Consider the following 18,717-nt stretch of genomic DNA (forward strand, 5'->3'; position numbering starts at 1 on the left):
TGGCCCACTGGTCCTTGTCCAGATGGTGCTGCAGGCAAGTCCGTTCAAAAGCAGTCAGGAAAGAGTCCAAGTCTCCATCCTTCTCCAGCACGGGAAAGTCCTCAACACGGACCTTTGGAAGTTTGGTGTCTTGAAGGTCACGTGTGGCTGATGAGGGCCGAAGCTGAGCTAGCTGCAGCTGATGGTCACGCTCTGCCTGTTGCCGTCGCTCTTCACACTCTGCTTGCCGCTCCGCAGCTTCACGCGCTGCCTTGCGCTCTCGCTCTGCAGCCTCACGCGCTGCCTGCCGCTCCGCAGCCTCAGCCTCACACGCTGCCCTGCGCTCTGCCCTGCGCTCTGCCAGGAGTTCCTTGTAACCCTCCCGGTCTCCAGCCTGGAGTAGGGCCATAGCTATTTGAAGAAGGCTATCCGAGCCTCCCAGGCTTGGTGGAGTGGCACGTGGTGATCTGCGGCTCGTTGAGGACCCTTGGGTGAGCTCCTCCTCATCGTGTCCATAATTGCCAGGTTGTGCGCTGTCCTCTGCAGAACGGTTCTCTGGCGTCGGGCTCCTGGAGGACTCGTGGTCAACCTCCTCATTGTTGTCCACAGCACCGTCCTCTACCTTCTCGCCTCTGGCCAGAGCATCGGCCATTTCTTTCGCTTTGCTCCTGGTGCTCTCTGCCATTCTTGCAGACTTTTGGTCACTGACACAGAACTGACACCTGATGCCTCCACACACCTACAGTAACTGCACTCTGACACTCTAGTGTTGAGCTAGTCTGAAGACCCCAGCAGCCACAGCTGCTACAGGCAGTCTTTAGTGTCTGGGAGTATGGGTCTCACACTCACACACACTATTATCTCGATCCCACCGCTGCCACCAATATGTCACGAACCACCGGGGGGGTCACTCAGAAATCCCCCGCGCTGGCCACCAATGTCACGATCGGGGGGTAACAAGTGGGGGTCACCCCTCCTTTATACCTCCCGACCGACAGACAGAGCACGTGACGCGCTCTCTAGCGCCCCTCTTATAGTCAAGCCAATTATGGAATTGCCCGAAAATAAGCAAGGAGGCCGCTATTCTCCTGTGACGATGATTGAAGGGTCCCCGGTGAGAGCAGGGTATATATTCCTCCGACCTCCGCGGACGGAATATACAAAAACCTCCTCGCCTCTCACTGGCCGCCCCACAATGATCCTTGGCACACACTCGCTGCCACCAACCGATTTACGGTAACTATTAGCCGAACACACAGACGTGGGGTTCAAGATCGAGATAACAGAACAGCCCAAGATTAATTATATAATTTAATCGGCCTAAGCCACACTAGAAACTACAATATATACAATAGGGAATCTACAGAATATACATAGGTCAGAGTACAGTTACACGCAAGATATGGATTACAAACAGGTGTACAATTCCATCAGTTACCTTGTGCGTCTGGCCACAGGGTGGCGCTGTAGACCAGGTTTCCAGGATCTTTCCCACAGGTGTTTCCTACACGTGACGCCCGGCGAAAGAACACTGGAAAATGGCCGAATTGGGGTTATCAACCTGGGCAAATCCAGGTCTCTCCTACCTTCGTGACCTCACAGGGAAGCACTGCCACTCCCCCCGCTTTGAGTCAGAATTATCCAGAAAGGGGATATTGGCCATAACTTTGCCTGGGAGCGTCGTAGGCGGACGTCAATCCTCTCATTGTGACAGTTATGAATTTAGCTGCAAAACGAGAGGACTCATGACCTGTCTGCCAGTTCCCCACCAGCTGATATCACGTTTGGGGTATTTCCCAAGGTCCTACTCCCATAAAAAAGGTGTGCCAGCATTGTCCGCATGTGGAAACACCATTTTTATGGTTGCCATATTTATCGGAAATATGGCTCACGAGATATTAACCATATTTTACTGGAGTCGTTCTGTCTGGATACTTCCAAGCTTGCTAAGTAGATAGCAGCCCCTGCTACAGGGTCACGGCAGGGAGTCCTCCTGTGTCCACTGTTCCCAGATGATCTAATCTCCATATCACAGGAGATGGCCATTGGATGTGTTGCTAGGATGTGACACCTTCCCAGATGTTGGACATCTGAGAACAAGAAGGGAGGGGGCACTGCCATGGAGTGATGAGAGCGATTATGTTTAATCTCTTTTTTATTGAAAAATTAAGGTTGGTTACAATAAGCAGGGCTGCAGACCAAGGCAAACCCCCAAATAGAGACAAAACAAAAAAAAAACAAGAATGCAATGAAACATGAAAGGCTTTGCATGGTTGCAGCCATATACAGTTTGTTACAATAAAGAACATTTAAGAACATTTATATCATTCTGTCTTGAACCATTATAAAAGTATAAAATCCATAAACTATACCATAAACAGCAAAGATTTACCATTCATACCATAGAGGCACATAATGGTCAGTCGAAGGAAAAGAAATAAAGAGAGAAAGAAAGAGGGAAGTAGACAAAGTGAATGATGACGGGGAAAAGGATCATGTGGAAGGGCAAGAAAGGGCCGGGAATAACTAGCAGGAAAAATCTAGGTAGAGTCTCAACTCGCCCCAAAGAGGGACCTGAAGTCTGGAGAATCCAAAAACATGACCCAGGGACTCCAGATCTTAATAAATTTTTCAGTAGCGTCCTGAATTTCAGCAGTGAGACTCTCCATTCTGTAAAGGGAGGCCATCTCCTCAAGCCACTCATCCAAGGCGGGGGCACGGGTTGACCTCCAGTGTCTGGGGATCACGGCTCGGGCAGCCGCTAGGCAAAACCGCAATAGTCCCATTTTCTGAGATTTCACAGGATAGATAAGAGAGCGATTTGTGGAGAACCAGAGAGGGCCTCCCCACTAATGCTATTGTATGCTGAGAAGACCCCACTCCAAAAAGGCTTAATGAGGCTACAGCTCCACCATATATGCAACATATTCCCCCTTTCGTGATTACACCGCCAACATCTGTCTGAAACTGAAGGGAAGATTGCGTGTAGGGCATGAGGGCAGCGGTACCAGCGGGTGAGAAATTTATAACCCTTTTCCTGGACCGAACAAGCCCTAGAAAATTTGTGAGTGAAAAGAAAAGCAGTCCTCCATTCCTCAACCCGGATAGTCACGCCCAAGTCTCTACTCCATCCCTTCACAAATTTGAGCTCATCCACATCCCCCTTCTGGATCAAAAGGTTATTGATAAGGGACAGGGTATGTCCCGGAGCCTCTTCTAAAAGAAAGAGCTTTTCAAACGAGGAGGGGGGGGGGGGGGGCAGCATAAAGTGCCTCCCGGCCTGATCCGGTCAAGAAAGACCTGATCTGGAAGTATTCAAACCAGGGTATGGCCCCTCCCAAGGCAGAGAGCAAGTCGTATGTGGGCAATGGGGATCCCTGGAGTATGTGAAAGAAGCGCTCGTCCCCGCTCCTCCTCTGGCACAGGAAAACATCGGCCCCAACTGCCGGGGCAAAATCTGGGTTTGAAAAGATAGGGGAGAGGGGACCACGCCCCCTGGACAGACGACCCCTTTTGGTTTCTAAATCCCACGTCCTCAATGTCACCCTCAAGAGATCAGCCTCAGAGAGAGGCTGGCCCCTGGAGCCCGAGCTAATCCAAGGGAGGTAACGCAAGGGGATCTCGTGGTCCATTTCTTCTAGGCTTACCCACTGCTTTGTGGCCCCATGATATTGCCAATCTAGTAATCGCATCAGTACAGCCGCTTTATGATAGAGTTTAGGGTTGGGCAATCCAGCCCCCCCTGGCTTTTAAGTCTGCAAAGGGTAGTGAAGCCTATCCTCGGGCGCTTACCTCCCCACACGAAGCGCGTCATAACTGACTGCAGGCTGGAGAAAAAGGCCGCAGGAGGAACCAAGGGGACCGTCTGGAACAAGTACAAAAAGCGAGGCAAAATGTCCATTTTGATAACATTTATTCGTCTAAACCAGGATAGTCTTTTACTATTGTATGAGGTAAGATCCTTTCTTGTTCTGTTGAGAAGGGGAAGGTAGTTAAGCTGATATAGTTTTGAGAGATCCATGGGGACTGTTATCCCTAAGTAAGTAATGGCGGAGTCCTGCCACTTGAAGGGGAAATTTTTCTTGATATGATCCACCTCAGCATCAGGGAGAGATATGTTTAATGCCTCGGATTTGGAGTAATTGACCTTAAAGTTGCTGAGGTGACTGAATTTTTCAAACTCTTGAATAAGTGAGGGGAAGGAAAGGCGAGGCTGTGAAATGAACAGAAGTAGATCATCTGCGTAAAGAGCTGCCTTGCATTCCCCACCCCCCACCCCTATCCCGTGGATACTGGAATTGTTTCTGATGGCCACGGCAAGGTGTTCCATAACCAGGACATAAAGTAGGGGGGAAAGGGGGCACCCCTGACGTGTACCATTATGTATTGCAATTGGTGCAGCTCTGCTGGGGCAGAAAATGGCTAGAAGGTTGGAGGAGTGTTTAAACTAGGAATGGGGGGCGAGGGTATTCACTTTATAGAAGGGGAATGTAGTGCAGATAGTGACCAGGGCACAAGTAATGAAATTGGGGGTGGTACGGGGGGAAGGGTTAGGACAGTTAATACAGTAAGCAGGAATACAGGTACAGAGTCATACGTAACGTGCATGTACACTAATGCCCGAAGCCTCACAAATAAGGTGGAGGAATTAGAATTAATTGTTGGAAGAAAATTATGATATAGTGGGGATATCAGAGACATGGCTGGATGAGAGCTATGACTGGGCTGTTAATTTACAGGGTTATAGCCTATTCAGGAATGACCGTACAAATAAGCGAGGGGGAGGTGTGTGTCTATATGTAAAATCATCCTTAAAACCCATCCTGCGTGACAACATATGTGAGGGTACTGAGAATGTAGAGTCCCTATGGGTGGAGATAAGGGGGGGGAGAATAAATAATAAAATACTGATAGGGGTGTGTTATAAGACGCCGAATATTATGGAAGAGGTAGAGAATCTCCTCATAAAGCAAATTGATAAAGCAGCGAATCTCGGAGAGGTAATTATTATGGGGGACTTTAACTATCCTGATATAAATTGGGGAACAGAAACTTGCAGTTCCAGCAAAGGAAATAGATTTTTGATAACAATGAAAGATAATTACCTTTCACAAATGGTACAGGACCCCACAAGAGGGGGAGCACTACTAGACCTTGTACTAACCAATAGGCCAGACCGCATATCAAATATACAAGTTGGGGGTTACTTGGGGAATAGTGATCACAAAATAATAAGTTTTCATGTATTCTTTAGTAAGATGTCTAGTAGAGGGGCTACAAGGACACTAAACTTCAGGAAAGCAAATTTTAAACGGTTGAGAGATGATCTTAGTGCAATAAACTGGGATGATGTACTAAGTAATAAAAGTACACAAAGCAAATGGGAGACTTTTATGAGCATCCTGAATAGGGCTTGTGCAGAAAATATACCCTATGGGAACAAACATGCTAGAAATAGGAGGAAACCCCTATGGCTAAATAGAGCTGTAAGGGAAGCAATAAAAGAAAAACAGAAAGCCTTAAAAGAATTAAAGAGGGTAGGTAGTGATGAGGCATTATATAATTATAGAAAATTAAATAAAATATGTAAAAAGCAAATTAAGTTAGCTAAGTTTGAGACAGAGAGACTCATTGCGAGAGAAAGTAAAAATAATCCTAAAATATTCTTTAACTACATAAACAGTAAAAAACTGAAAAGCGATAGTGTTGGCCCCCTTAAAAATAGTCTTGGTGGAAGGGGATGAGGGTAAAGCCAACCTGCTGAATGACTTTTTTTCTACGGTTTTTATACAAGAAAATGCCATGGCAGATGACATGACCAGTGATACCATAAATTCACCCTTGAATATTACCTGCTTAACCCAGCAGGAAGTACGCCGCCGCCTCGAAATCACTAAGGTTGACAAATCTCCGGGCCCGGATGGCTACACCCCAGAGTACTACAGGAATTGAGTTCTGTGATAGACCATTATTTTTAATCTTCTCAGATTCCTTAATAACAGGGTCGGTACCGCAGGACTGGCGCATAGCAAATGTGGTGCCAATATTCAAAAAGGGGACAAAAACTGAGCCGGGAAATTATAGGCCGGTAAGTTTAACCTCTACGGTTGGTAAAATCCTTGAGGGTTTCTTGAGAGATGCTATACTGGAGTATCTCAAGAAAAATAACCTTATGACAGAGTATCAACATGGGTTTATGAGGGATCGATCCTGTCAAACTAATTTGATCGGCTTCTATGAAGAGGTAAGTTCAAGTCTGGACCAGGGAAATGCAGTGGATGTTGTGTATATGGACTTTTCAAAAGCTTTTGATACGGTGCCACACAAAAGGTTGGTACATAAAATGAGAATAATGGGGATAGGGGAAAATATGTGTAACTGGGTTAAAAACTGGCTCAGTGATTGGAAACAAAGGGTGGTTATTAATGGTACGTACTCGGACTGGGTCTCAGTTCATAGTGGGGTACCACAGGGGTCAGTATTGGGCCCGCTTCTTTTCAACATATTTATAAATAACCTTGTTGGGGGCATGTGTGTCGCCCTGGGCAAGCCAGGGGACACGGGTCACAACACCACCACACCCCACACTCCAGGTAGGCACATCAATGCTAACCACAAATCCTTGTTGCCTTCCTCCAGGAGTCTGATGATGCACACCAGGGGGTGGGCCAGGTGGTTGGCTCCGCCCACTGAGGAGCTCACAACTCTGGAGGCGGGAGAAACCAGGCAGTCTAGTCAGGGAGGAGGAAGTAGAAGGAGTGAAGGAGAAGCCTAGACAGGGCAAAAGTAAACAGCTAAGTGAAAGTGAAGGAAGAAAAGTGGAAAAGGAGGAAAGCAAGTGAAGTGACAGTAAAGAAAGAAAGCCTGAAGGGTCCAGCTTTGTGTAGGGCCAGAACAGCAAGGTCAGCGACGGCGGTGACTGTCTGGAGGGGGGACCGTTTGGAAGTTCCTGGAAGGACCCCGTTGGCTGTGTGCCCGGTGGTCTGGAGCAGTGTTCCGAAGGACAGTCAGCACCAGGGCAGGGGCCTCTCGGACCCCGGCAAGGCTAGGAGTCGCCAAATTTGCCGAATCCGTCAGTGACGGGGACGCAGATCCCCCAACAACCAAGTCCCGATTGAAGGCAACAGCCCAACCTGAAGTAGAGAGACACCGCCACCGCCACGGCACCAGTTTCTCAGGGCCAGCGCCTGCGGGCAAAGTGTAGAGCTCCTCCGGCCCAGATTGTAGTCGGGGAGCGGGTAACCGGAGGGAATCCACCGCTATTACAAGTCAAACATAGGTGCAAGGAAGAGGGACATCACCGTCACCTACCGGGAGTGCAGGTGCAGCCGTCTGTGGGACCGTCCTACCAGCCGTTTGGTTTACCGTACAAACTGTGTCCGTGTCTCAGGCTGAGTGAGTACCACAGTGCCGCAAGGCACAGCGCTGCCCCCGCGTCCCTGCGCCCACCAGGCCCCGCACCTACTTCACCATCACCGGGCCCCGGGATCACCAACCCCTACCCACGGAGGGGCAACACAACAACTGGCTGCTCCGCATCACCATCCCCGGGATCCCCATATTGAGCAGCGGTGGTGAAATCACCACAACCGTGGGTGGCGTCACGAACTATAACAATCCCCACACCCAACCACAAAACCCCCCTTTTCACTCACGGGCAAGGAGTGTCGCTCGAGAAACCCCGGGATCCGGCCCACCGCTCGAGCCACCACTGAGCAGCTGCCGGACCCAAGCAGAAGGGGTGAGCGCGGTGTGCTGACACCCTCCTCCCCGCCCGCGACACATGCGGAGTAGAATTTCAATATTTGCAGATGATACTAAACTCGGCAGGGTAATCAATACAGAGGAGGATAATTTTATATTACAGGGAGATTTATGTAAATTGGAAGATTGGGCTGAGAAGTGGCAATTGAAGTTTAATGTAGATAAATGTAAGGTCATGCACTTGGGTAGAGGAAATAACATTTATGATTATGTACTTAATTGTAAAACACTGGGTAAAACAGACACAGAAAAAGACTTGGGTGTATGGGTGGATGGTAAACTTCACTTTAGTGGACAGTGTCAGGCAGCTGCTGCCAGGGCTAATAAAATAATGGGATGTATTAAAAGAAGTATAAGTGTTCATGAAAAAAATATAGTTCTACCTCTGTACAAGTCCCTAGTGCGACCGCACTTAGAATACTGTGTACAATTCTGGTCACCGATATATAAGAAGGACATAGCTGAACTGGAGAGGGTGCAGAGAAGAGCGACCAAGATTATTAGAGGAATGGGTGGGCTGCAATACCAAGACAGGTTATTAAACTTGGGGTTATTTAGTTTGGAAAAACGAAGGCTTAGGGGGGATCTAATCACAATGTATAAATATATGAGGGGACAGTACAGAGACCTTTCCAAAGATCTTTTTACACCTAGGCCTGCGACTGGAACACGGGGGCATCCGCTACGTCTTGAGGAAAGAAGGTTTAATTATAATCACAGACGAGGATTCTTTACTGTACGAGCAGTGAGACTATGGAACTCTCTGCCGCATGATGTTGTAATGAGTGATTCACTACTAACATTTAAGCAGAGCCTGGATGCCTTTCTTGAAAAATGTAATATTACCAGTTATGTATATTAGATTTTATGACAGGGTATTGATCCAGGGAACTAGTCTGATTGCCGGATGTGGAGTCAGGAAGGAAATTTTTTCCCCATTGGAACTTGTTTGCCACATTGGGTTTTTTTTTGCCTTCCTCTGGATCAACATGTTAGGCTACAGGTTGAACTAGATGGACTTAGAGTCTCCCTTCAACCTTAAAAACTATGATACTATGATACTATGATGAGAGAAACCCATTGACTTTGACCCTGGCAGAGGGATTCCTATAAAGGGAAGAGACCCTTTCAATGAATTTGTCTCCCAGTCCCACCTGCCGCAGAGAGGACATCACAAACTCCCAGCTGACTCTATCAAAGGCCTTCTCTGGATCAATGGAGAGAAGGCACGTAGGGAGACCTCTGGCCTTAGCCCGCGCCATAAGAATAAGGGTTTTGTTGGTATTGTCCCTGGCCTCACGACCCAATACAAAGCCAACCTGATCAGTGTGAATAATACTGGGAAGAAGTGGAGCCAGTCTATTGGCGAGAGCCTTGGCAAAAAATTTGATGTCAGCATTGATGAGGGAGATGGGTCTGTAGTTAGAGACAGATGAATGATCCTTCCCCGGTTTGGGTAGAACACTAATATGTGCTTCTAGGGACTGGGCGACAAAGGGGGAGTCTCCAGATACAGAGCCAAAACCCTCGTGAGGAAAGGGACAATTTGGTCACCAAATATCTTATAAAATTTGGAGGTAAATCCGTCCGGACCCGGACTCTTACCATTCGGGGAGGCTTTAATTATGGCGAGGATCTCTTCTGTGGAAAAGTCCTCTTCCAAGGCTACCGCATCCCTTTCAGAGATCCGAGGAAGTGCAGTTTGCTCCACATATTCGTTAACTTTACGCTGGAAAGATTGTGGCGGCATATCTCTAAACTGCCCCTTCAAATTATAGAGGTCATCATAGAACGAACGGAACAGGTTTGCAATTTGGATGGGATCTTGGGTCGGGGCCCCCCCCCATGTCTGGATTTTTGGAACATAGCCAATAGCATTTCTGGGGTGCAGAAAACGAGCCAAGGCTCTCCCACACTTGTCTGAATGCTCATATAAATATCCACTTAACTTGGCCCTTTGTCTCCTGTACCTTTGATCGAGAAGGTCCCTCAGCCCCTCCCTAGCCTTTGTGAGGTCCGCATAAACCGTGGCGGAAAGGGATTGCTTGTGTGTGGCTTCCAAAGACGCAATTTGCTGTAGGAGCTCTGTGATAAGGGAAGACCTCTCCTTCTTCAATCTAGAGCCATGTTTTATTAATAAACCTCGAACTACACACTTTAGCGCCTCCCATTGTGTCGGAAGAGGAGTCGGGTCGCTGGCATGATTTTCCAAGAATTCAGATATGTGGCTCCGTATTTCACTACAGCACAATTGATCATTAAGCAAATTTTCATTGAGGCGCCAAGTCCATGGGCGCTGTGAGCTATTTGGAGGAGTGAAGTGAGCAAAGACCGGGGCGTGATCGGAGAGAGAAAGGTTCCCAATAGACGCTCCAACCTGCCACGTCAGGACATGTTGGCTCAGGAGGATCATATCGAGGCAGCTATATGATGAATGGGCTGGGGAGTAGTAGGAGTAATCTTTTGTGGTGGGGTATAGGGCACGCCATACATCCACCAACTGCATATTTTGAATGTCACGTTTAAGGGCCTTAAGTTTTCTGCGTGGTATAAAATGACGCCCTGACGAGGTGTCTATGTCTGGGTCCAGTGTGAGGTTAAAGTCTCCACCAGCTACTAACACGCCCTCAGAAAATTCAGCCAGACGGGACAGAATAGAGGCGCAGGCCCGAGAGGGATCCCTGTTGGGGAGATACCAGTTGGCAATTGTATATACGGTGGAACCAATGCATAATTTCAGAAAAAGAAACCTACCTCCGGGGTCAGCCAAGGAATCCACAATCGTGTGGGTCAAAGACCTGTGAAGGGTAATAGAGACCCCCCCAGACCTGGAAGCCGGGTTGGGGCTGTGGAACCAGGAGGTGTAGTTCCTGTCCTTCAGTGCAGGGAGATGGCCTTCCTTGAAGTGAGTCTCCTGCAACATAAGTATGTGGATCCGTTTTTTGTACATTTCAAATAAAATTTGCGATCTCTTCCGAGGCGAGTTGAGACCCCTGGTGTTGTAAGAGGCAACATTAATCTGCGCCATTGCTCCAGGATATGAGGTATTTAGTCTAGGGACGGGGGAGGCAAGGAGGGTGGGAGAGAGAAAAGAGGGATGAGAGAGGAAAGGGAGGGAGATTGGATTCAAAGGAGGAGGAGAGAGCAGGAAACAAACAAAGGGAAAGAAGGAAGGATTAGAGGTTAAATGAGAGGAGGATCGAGGAGGTAGAGATAGAGTAGAACACTAAAAAGATGTGGACTAATGGGCTCAGTCCACTAGCTGGGATAAAGAAGTTAAACGTCCTAAAGACGTTGGACCCCTGTGGGGGGCTAGGCCTTCTACCAAGGGGAGAGGGGCCCCCCTTGCTGCCCCGGATTAAGGTGTTCAATACAGAACTGAAAGCCCACTAGCCATGGCCCAGAAGCAGAATTGAGCGAGAAAGCATAGAGAAAGGGAGAATCAGGAGAAAGACATCTTGTCAAGATTCGAATCTGGGTCCCCAAGTTTATGGGCCAGGGGGACCTCAAGGTGGACTCCCCGGGCTCATACTGCATAAGAGTCTCCACACACCACAGAGCATACAGCCTAAAAGAAAAAGTTAATCGACATCAGTGAAAATCAGGCAAATGTAGAACGCCACAACCTCAATTGGCAAAACTGTAAAATGAAAAGTCCCTGAGATAGAATCCCCCCCTATAACTCAGGAAAACAATCAGATTTATACAGAACCGAGAAGCAGGGATTCTTTTCACGAAAGTTCATCTATCTCATTGACGGTGGTCTCTGGAACGATGTCGCGGCGGGCCTCCCTCGGGCTCCAGAGGGATGCCCGGCCAGTCCATGATCTCAATCCGCGGGATGCGGAGGGCCGCTGTGAAGGAATCAATGTCCCAAGGGGAACGAAGAATATGCATTTGGCCGTCATGTCGTACCTGCAGGCGGAACGGGAATCCCCAGCTGTAAGTGAGGTTGTGTGCCCTAAGCAGATCCAGAAGTGGTCTTAGGGCTCGTCTCCTCTGAAGGGTGAGGCGGGATAGGTCCGGCAGGATCTGGAGCTTGACCTTTTGGAAGAGAGCTGAGGCGCCGTCTCTGAGCTATTGCTGGATGGCCTCTTTTTGCACGTAGTGATGGATCCTGCAAATGACGTCCCGGGGACGGTTAGGGTCAGACGATCTGGGCCCCAAAGCTCTGTGAGCCCTATCCAGCTCTATCTCATTAGCAGGGGGAGCATCCAGAATTTTGTTAAACACTCGTTGTAGAACCCGTGGGAGATCTCTGGAGTCTACCTCCTCAGGAAGGCCTCGGATTCTGAGATTATTGCGGCGACCTCGATTCTCGGCATCATCTAATGCTTCTGTGAGATAGTGTATTTGCTGAGCGTGCGCATCTAGACTTTGCTGGTGAGAGAAAACGTCGCTCTGGATGGATTGTATTTTATTGGCTTGAGACTGGACCTGGCTATCAATTTTCTGCACATTGGCGCGTAAAGTAGAGAGTTCTGCGCGGTATGCTTTTTCAAGCCTTGCTACAATCATGTCCATGTCTTCCCTAGAGGGGATGGTATTGATGCGGGCTCGGAGGTCTTTTAATTCGGACAGGACTTCCATCCCCTGGGAAGTCAAGACAGGTGAGGCACATGAATTATCAGCATCAGTACAGCTTGCTGTGGTTGCTAGGGCTGCAGGCCTGGTGTAAGTGGTTGCCCCCTGCTGCTGATGCCAGAGACTCTGCACTGGAGGGGGAGGGGGCACAGCAGGGCTATTTATCAGGATCATTTCCCCAAGACTCTCACCCTCCCATCCCCCACTGGTACCTTGTACTTCTGAGTCCAGGATAAGTGGGTTAGACGCTGCTAAACTGCTTTGAGCCTGGATAGCAGTACACAGTAAAGGGCCAGGAGAGAGGTGGAGGAGGGGAACAGTAGCAGGAGCTGGTGTTTGCTGTTTGTCCCCAGGCTGTGCAATGTCCAGTCCATTATCAAGGCTCCCCAGGGAGCTGTTACATGTCTGCTGGGGCTGTGGATCTCTGAGGCCCCCTCCTGGAGTACTGATCTCATCCTAACTGCAAGGGGGAGGAGGGGCAAGGAGGATCACTGGAGGTGACAGGTTTATACCTTCTCCAAGGGCTGCATTCCCGTGCTGGGTGTCCAAGGAGGGCAGAGACTGGGGTATACCTGAACCTCCTACTGTGTCTCCCAACCGAGCTGATCCCCTGGTGGAAATTCCCTCGCTGCGGGACCGCAGGTGGAAATCAGTGGACCTGCTGCGGGTCTGTGGAGCCTCACCTAGGCTGTATGCTGCCTCGTGGCTGTGAAGGCTGGCAGCCATATTTGGTGGAGCTTGTCTGGAGGAAGCTTCTGAGGCCCTGGGGAAAAAACGTTGTATGCCACTGCTAGCTGTCTGAGCCTCAGAGGACCGATGCCTGACCAATCTCCCTCTCTTTCTGTGGCTCATATTCCAGGGCCAGGGACCTGCTGTATAGTCGGCTGTTATCCAGGGCAGGTTAGGGAGCCGAGATGAAGTGTGTCCTCACTCCTCCATAGCCAGGCCACGCCCCCCATGAGAGCGATTATGACTGGAAATCATAATTCCTCTTCATATCCCAGGATTTTCCTCACATACGGGTGTCGTGTAATCACTGTGTCTGGTATATAGATAAATTGTCTCTCCAGTAAAGGAGACAAACTCTAGCACAGCGCCACCTATTGGAAGTAGCGATCCTAAAAGTCACAAGTGGATTTTCAACAATCCTTTGCAATATGACTCAGGATATATATAAGCCAGATCAGAATCCCAATTTGCAGACACGGTGTTTCGGGGTGCTTGCCCCTCGTCAGTGCAAAGTATGGGGGTGTCTGATCTGGCTCATGAGAAAGCTATGTGGGGACCACGGGGGAACACTATTCTCCTTAAGGAGACTTTGCAAGCCAGTCTGGCTGCCAGGTAAGGGGACTTATAGCTGCAATGCCCCTCTGGGAAATATTCAAATTGTCTCTCCAGTAAAGGAGACAAACTCTAGCACAGCGCCACCTATTGGAAGTAGCGATCCTAAAAGTCACAAGTGGATTTTCAACAATCCTTTGCAATATGACTCAGGATATATAAGCCAGATCAGAATCCCAATTTGCAGACACGGTGTTTCGGGGTGCTTGCCCCTCGTCAGTGCAAAGTATGGGGGTGTCTGATCTGGCTCATGAGAAAGCTATGTGGGGACCACGGGGGAACACTATTCTCCTTAAGGAGACTTTGCAAGCCAGTCTGGCTGCCAGGTAAGGGGACTTATAGCTGCAATGCCCCTCTGGGAAATATTCAAATTGTCTCTCCAGTAAAGGAGACAAACTCTAGCACAGCGCCACCTATTGGAAGTAGCGATCCTAAAAGTCACAAGTGGATTTTCAACAATCCTTTGCAATATGACTCAGGATATATAAGCCAGATCAGAATCCCAATTTGCAGACACGGTGTTTCGGGGTGCTTGCCCCTCGTCAGTGCAAAGTATGGGGGTGTCTGATCTGGCTCATGAGAAAGCTATGTGGGGACCACGGGGGAACACTATTCTCCTTAAGGAGACTTTGCAAGCCAGTCTGGCTGCCAGGTAAGGGGACTTATAGCTGCAATGCCCCTCTGGGAAATATTCAAATTGTCTCTCCAGTAAAGGAGACAAACTCTAGCACAGCGCCACCTATTGGAAGTAGCGATCCTAAAAGTCACAAGTGGATTTTCAACAATCCTTTGCAATATGACTCAGGATATATAAGCCAGATCAGAATCCCAATTTGCAGACACGGTGTTTCGGGGTGCTTGCCCCTCGTCAGTGCAAAGTATGGGGGTGTCTGATCTGGCTCATGAGAAAGCTATGTGGGGACCACGGGGGAACACTATTCTCCTTAAGGAGACTTTGCAAGCCAGTCTGGCTGCCAGGTAAGGGGACTTATAGCTGCAATGCCCCTCTGGGAAATATTCAAATTGTCTCTCCAGTAAAGGAGACAAACTCTAGCACAGCGCCACCTATTGGAAGTAGCGATCCTAAAAGTCACAAGTGGATTTTCAACAATCCTTTGCAATATGACTCAGGATATATAAGCCAGATCAGAATCCCAATTTGCAGACACGGTGTTTCGGGGTGCTTGCCCCTCGTCAGTGCAAAGTATGGGGGTGTCTGATCTGGCTCATGAGAAAGCTATGTGGGGACCACGGGGGAACACTATTCTCCTTAAGGAGACTTTGCAAGCCAGTCTGGCTGCCAGGTAAGGGGACTTATAGCTGCAATGCCCCTCTGGGAAATATTCAAATTGTCTCTCCAGTAAAGGAGACAAACTCTAGCACAGCGCCACCTATTGGAAGTAGCGATCCTAAAAGTCACAAGTGGATTTTCAACAATCCTTTGCAATATGACTCAGGATATATAAGCCAGATCAGAATCCCAATTTGCAGACACGGTGTTTCGGGGTGCTTGCCCCTCGTCAGTGCAAAGTATGGGGGTGTCTGATCTGGCTCATGAGAAAGCTATGTGGGGACCACGGGGGAACACTATTCTCCTTAAGGAGACTTTGCAAGCCAGTCTGGCTGCCAGGTAAGGGGACTTATAGCTGCAATGCCCCTCTGGGAAATATTCAAATTGTCTCTCCAGTAAAGGAGACAAACTCTAGCACAGCGCCACCTATTGGAAGTAGCGATCCTAAAAGTCACAAGTGGATTTTCAACAATCCTTTGCAATATGACTCAGGATATATAAGCCAGATCAGAATCCCAATTTGCAGACACGGTGTTTCGGGGTGCTTGCCCCTCGTCAGTGCAAAGTATGGGGGTGTCTGATCTGGCTCATGAGAAAGCTATGTGGGGACCACGGGGGAACACTATTCTCCTTAAGGAGACTTTGCAAGCCAGTCTGGCTGCCAGGTAAGGGGACTTATAGCTGCAATGCCCCTCTGGGAAATATTCAAATTGTCTCTCCAGTAAAGGAGACAAACTCTAGCACAGCGCCACCTATTGGAAGTAGCGATCCTAAAAGTCACAAGTGGATTTTCAACAATCCTTTGCAATATGACTCAGGATATATAAGCCAGATCAGAATCCCAATTTGCAGACACGGTGTTTCGGGGTGCTTGCCCCTCGTCAGTGCAAAGTATGGGGGTGTCTGATCTGGCTCATGAGAAAGCTATGTGGGGACCACGGGGGAACACTATTCTCCTTAAGGAGACTTTGCAAGCCAGTCTGGCTGCCAGGTAAGGGGACTTATAGCTGCAATGCCCCTCTGGGAAATATTCAAATTGTCTCTCCAGTAAAGGAGACAAACTCTAGCACAGCGCCACCTATTGGAAGTAGCGATCCTAAAAGTCACAAGTGGATTTTCAACAATCCTTTGCAATATGACTCAGGATATATAAGCCAGATCAGAATCCCAATTTGCAGACACGGTGTTTCGGGGTGCTTGCCCCTCGTCAGTGCAAAGTATGGGGGTGTCTGATCTGGCTCATGCGAAAGCTATGTGGGGACCACGGGGGAACACTATTCTCCTTAAGGAGACTTTGCAAGCCAGTCTGGCTGCCAGGTAAGGGGACTTATAGCTGCAATGCCCCTCTGGGAAATATTCAAATTGTCTCTCCAGTAAAGGAGACAAACTCTAGCACAGCGCCACCTATTGGAAGTAGCGATCCTAAAAGTCACAAGTGGATTTTCAACAATCCTTTGCAATATGACTCAGGATATATAAGCCAGATCAGAATCCCAATTTGCAGACACGGTGTTTCGGGGTGCTTGCCCCTCGTCAGTGCAAAGTATGGGGGTGTCTGATCTGGCTCATGAGAAAGCTATGTGGGGACCACGGGGGAACACTATTCTCCTTAAGGAGACTTTGCAAGCCAGTCTGGCTGCCAGGTAAGGGGACTTATAGCTGCAAGAATATATAGATATACAGGGGTTGTGTAACCACTGTGTGTGGTATATAGATATACGGGGATCATGTAATCACAGTGTTTGGTATATAGATATTCGGGTGTCGTGTAATCACCGTGTGTGGTATATAGATATTTGGGGGTCGTGTAATCACCGTGTCTGGTATATAGATATACGGGGTGATGTATACAGATATTGTATTTCTCTGACAGATGAATACCGCACCAGTCGTACCCTGGAGAGTTGTCCGTCTTGTCTATATACACAGCAGTGCCCAGAGGACGTTGTCCAGGAGAATTATCTGGTAGGTGACGTTATTCTCTGACCCACAAATGTCCATACATCATTTCTTTTTGGCTCATTTCATATTCTTGCATTTTTAGGATAAAGATCTGATTGATATTAAAGTTGAGGTCGTAGATGGAGAAGACCACTTGAATTTCATGGCCGAGGAGAAGTGTAAGGGGGGACGACGTCCATGTTTGTTAGAGGGTCACCTTGATACTACTCCCATCATCACATGGAAACAATCTGTTGTGTTTCTGTTCCTTCAGATGGACTCCATGCAAGAAATGTCACCGAAAGATATCGTCCTCCTCTGTATTCCCTGCAGTGTCCAAACACTCTTCAGGTAAAAGACGCCTCCTGCACATTCACATAGGGCTGCGCTCATAGATGGCCAAGGGTTTGGGGGTTTCTTCTGTTGATATTTCTGCTGTATTTTACTGAAATATCTATCTTGCTTTAGGTTAGAGAAGTGACTAATATTAAAGTAAAAGAAGAAGAGGAAATGATGAACAAGCAGCTCTGGATGAGTGACGTGAAGGAGGACATTCCCGGAGACGATTCCACAGGTGTGTAATCATGGGCTATATACAGTGATAGTACAGGAGTGTAATAATGACTATACACAGTGATATCACAGGAAGGTAATAATGACTATACACAGTGATATCACTGGAGTGTAATAATGACTATACACAGTGATATCACAGGAAGGTAATAATGACTATACACAGTGATATCACAGGAAGGTAATAATGACTATACACAGTGATATCACAGGAAGGTAATAATGACTATACACAGTGATATCACTGGAGTGTAATAATGACTATACACAGTGATATCACAGGAAGGTAATAATGACTATACACAGTGATATCACAGGGGTGTAATAATGACTATACACAGTGATATCACAGGGGTGTAATAATGACTATACACAGTGATATCACAGGGGTGTAATAATGACTATACACAGTGATATCACAGGGGTGTAATAATGACTATACACAGTGATATCACAGGGGTGTAATAATGACTATACACAGTGATAGTACAGGAGTGTAATAATGACTATACACAGTGATATCACAGGAAGGTAATAATGACTATACACAGTGATATCACATGAGTGTAATAATGACTATACACAGTGATATCACAGGGGTGTAATAATGACTATACACAGTGATATCACAGGGGTGTAATAATGACTATACACAGTGATATCACAGGAAGGTAATAATGACTATACACAGTGATATCACTGGAGTGTAATAATGACTATACACAGTGATATCACAGGAAGGTAATAATGACTATACACAGTGATATCACAGGGGTGTAATAATGACTATACACAGTGATATCACAGGGGTGTAATAATGACTATACACAGTGATATCACAGGGGTGTAATAATGACTATACACAGTGATATCACAGGGGTGTAATAATGACTATACACAGTGATATCACAGGAGTGTAATAATGACTATACACAGTGATATCACAGGGGTGTAATAATGACTATACACAGTGATATCACAGGAGTGTAATAATGACTATACACAGTGATATCACAGGAGTGTAATAATGACTATACACAGTGATATCACAGGGGTGTAATAATGACTATACACAGTGATATCACAGGGGTGTAATAATGACTATACACAGTGATATCACAGGGGTGTAATAATGACTATACACAGTGATATCACAGGGGTGTAATAATGACTATACACAGTGATATCACATGAGTGTAATAATGACTATACACAGTGATATCACAGGAGTGTAATAATGACTA

The 18,717-nt window shown here is 47.6% G+C and overlaps 1 protein-coding gene across 4 annotated transcripts in view; it reads left to right on the forward strand.

Annotated features, from left to right (window-relative positions):
* Positions 1-18,717, forward strand: part of LOC142295845 (uncharacterized) — a 108,540-nt gene that overhangs the window by 70,400 nt on the left and 19,423 nt on the right. For all 4 annotated transcript variants that reach the window (XM_075338927.1, XM_075338925.1, XM_075338928.1 and 1 more), the window contains 4 exons: positions 16,833-16,924; positions 17,004-17,079; positions 17,175-17,251; positions 17,369-17,474. In XM_075338927.1, coding sequence (XP_075195042.1) covers positions 16,833-16,924; positions 17,004-17,079; positions 17,175-17,251; positions 17,369-17,474 — 351 coding nt within the window. The remainder of the gene's footprint in view (positions 1-16,832; positions 16,925-17,003; positions 17,080-17,174; positions 17,252-17,368; positions 17,475-18,717) is intronic.

This window comes from Anomaloglossus baeobatrachus, chromosome 3 (genome assembly GCF_048569485.1).
Source record: "Anomaloglossus baeobatrachus isolate aAnoBae1 chromosome 3, aAnoBae1.hap1, whole genome shotgun sequence".
NCBI lineage: Eukaryota > Metazoa > Chordata > Amphibia > Anura > Aromobatidae > Anomaloglossus > Anomaloglossus baeobatrachus.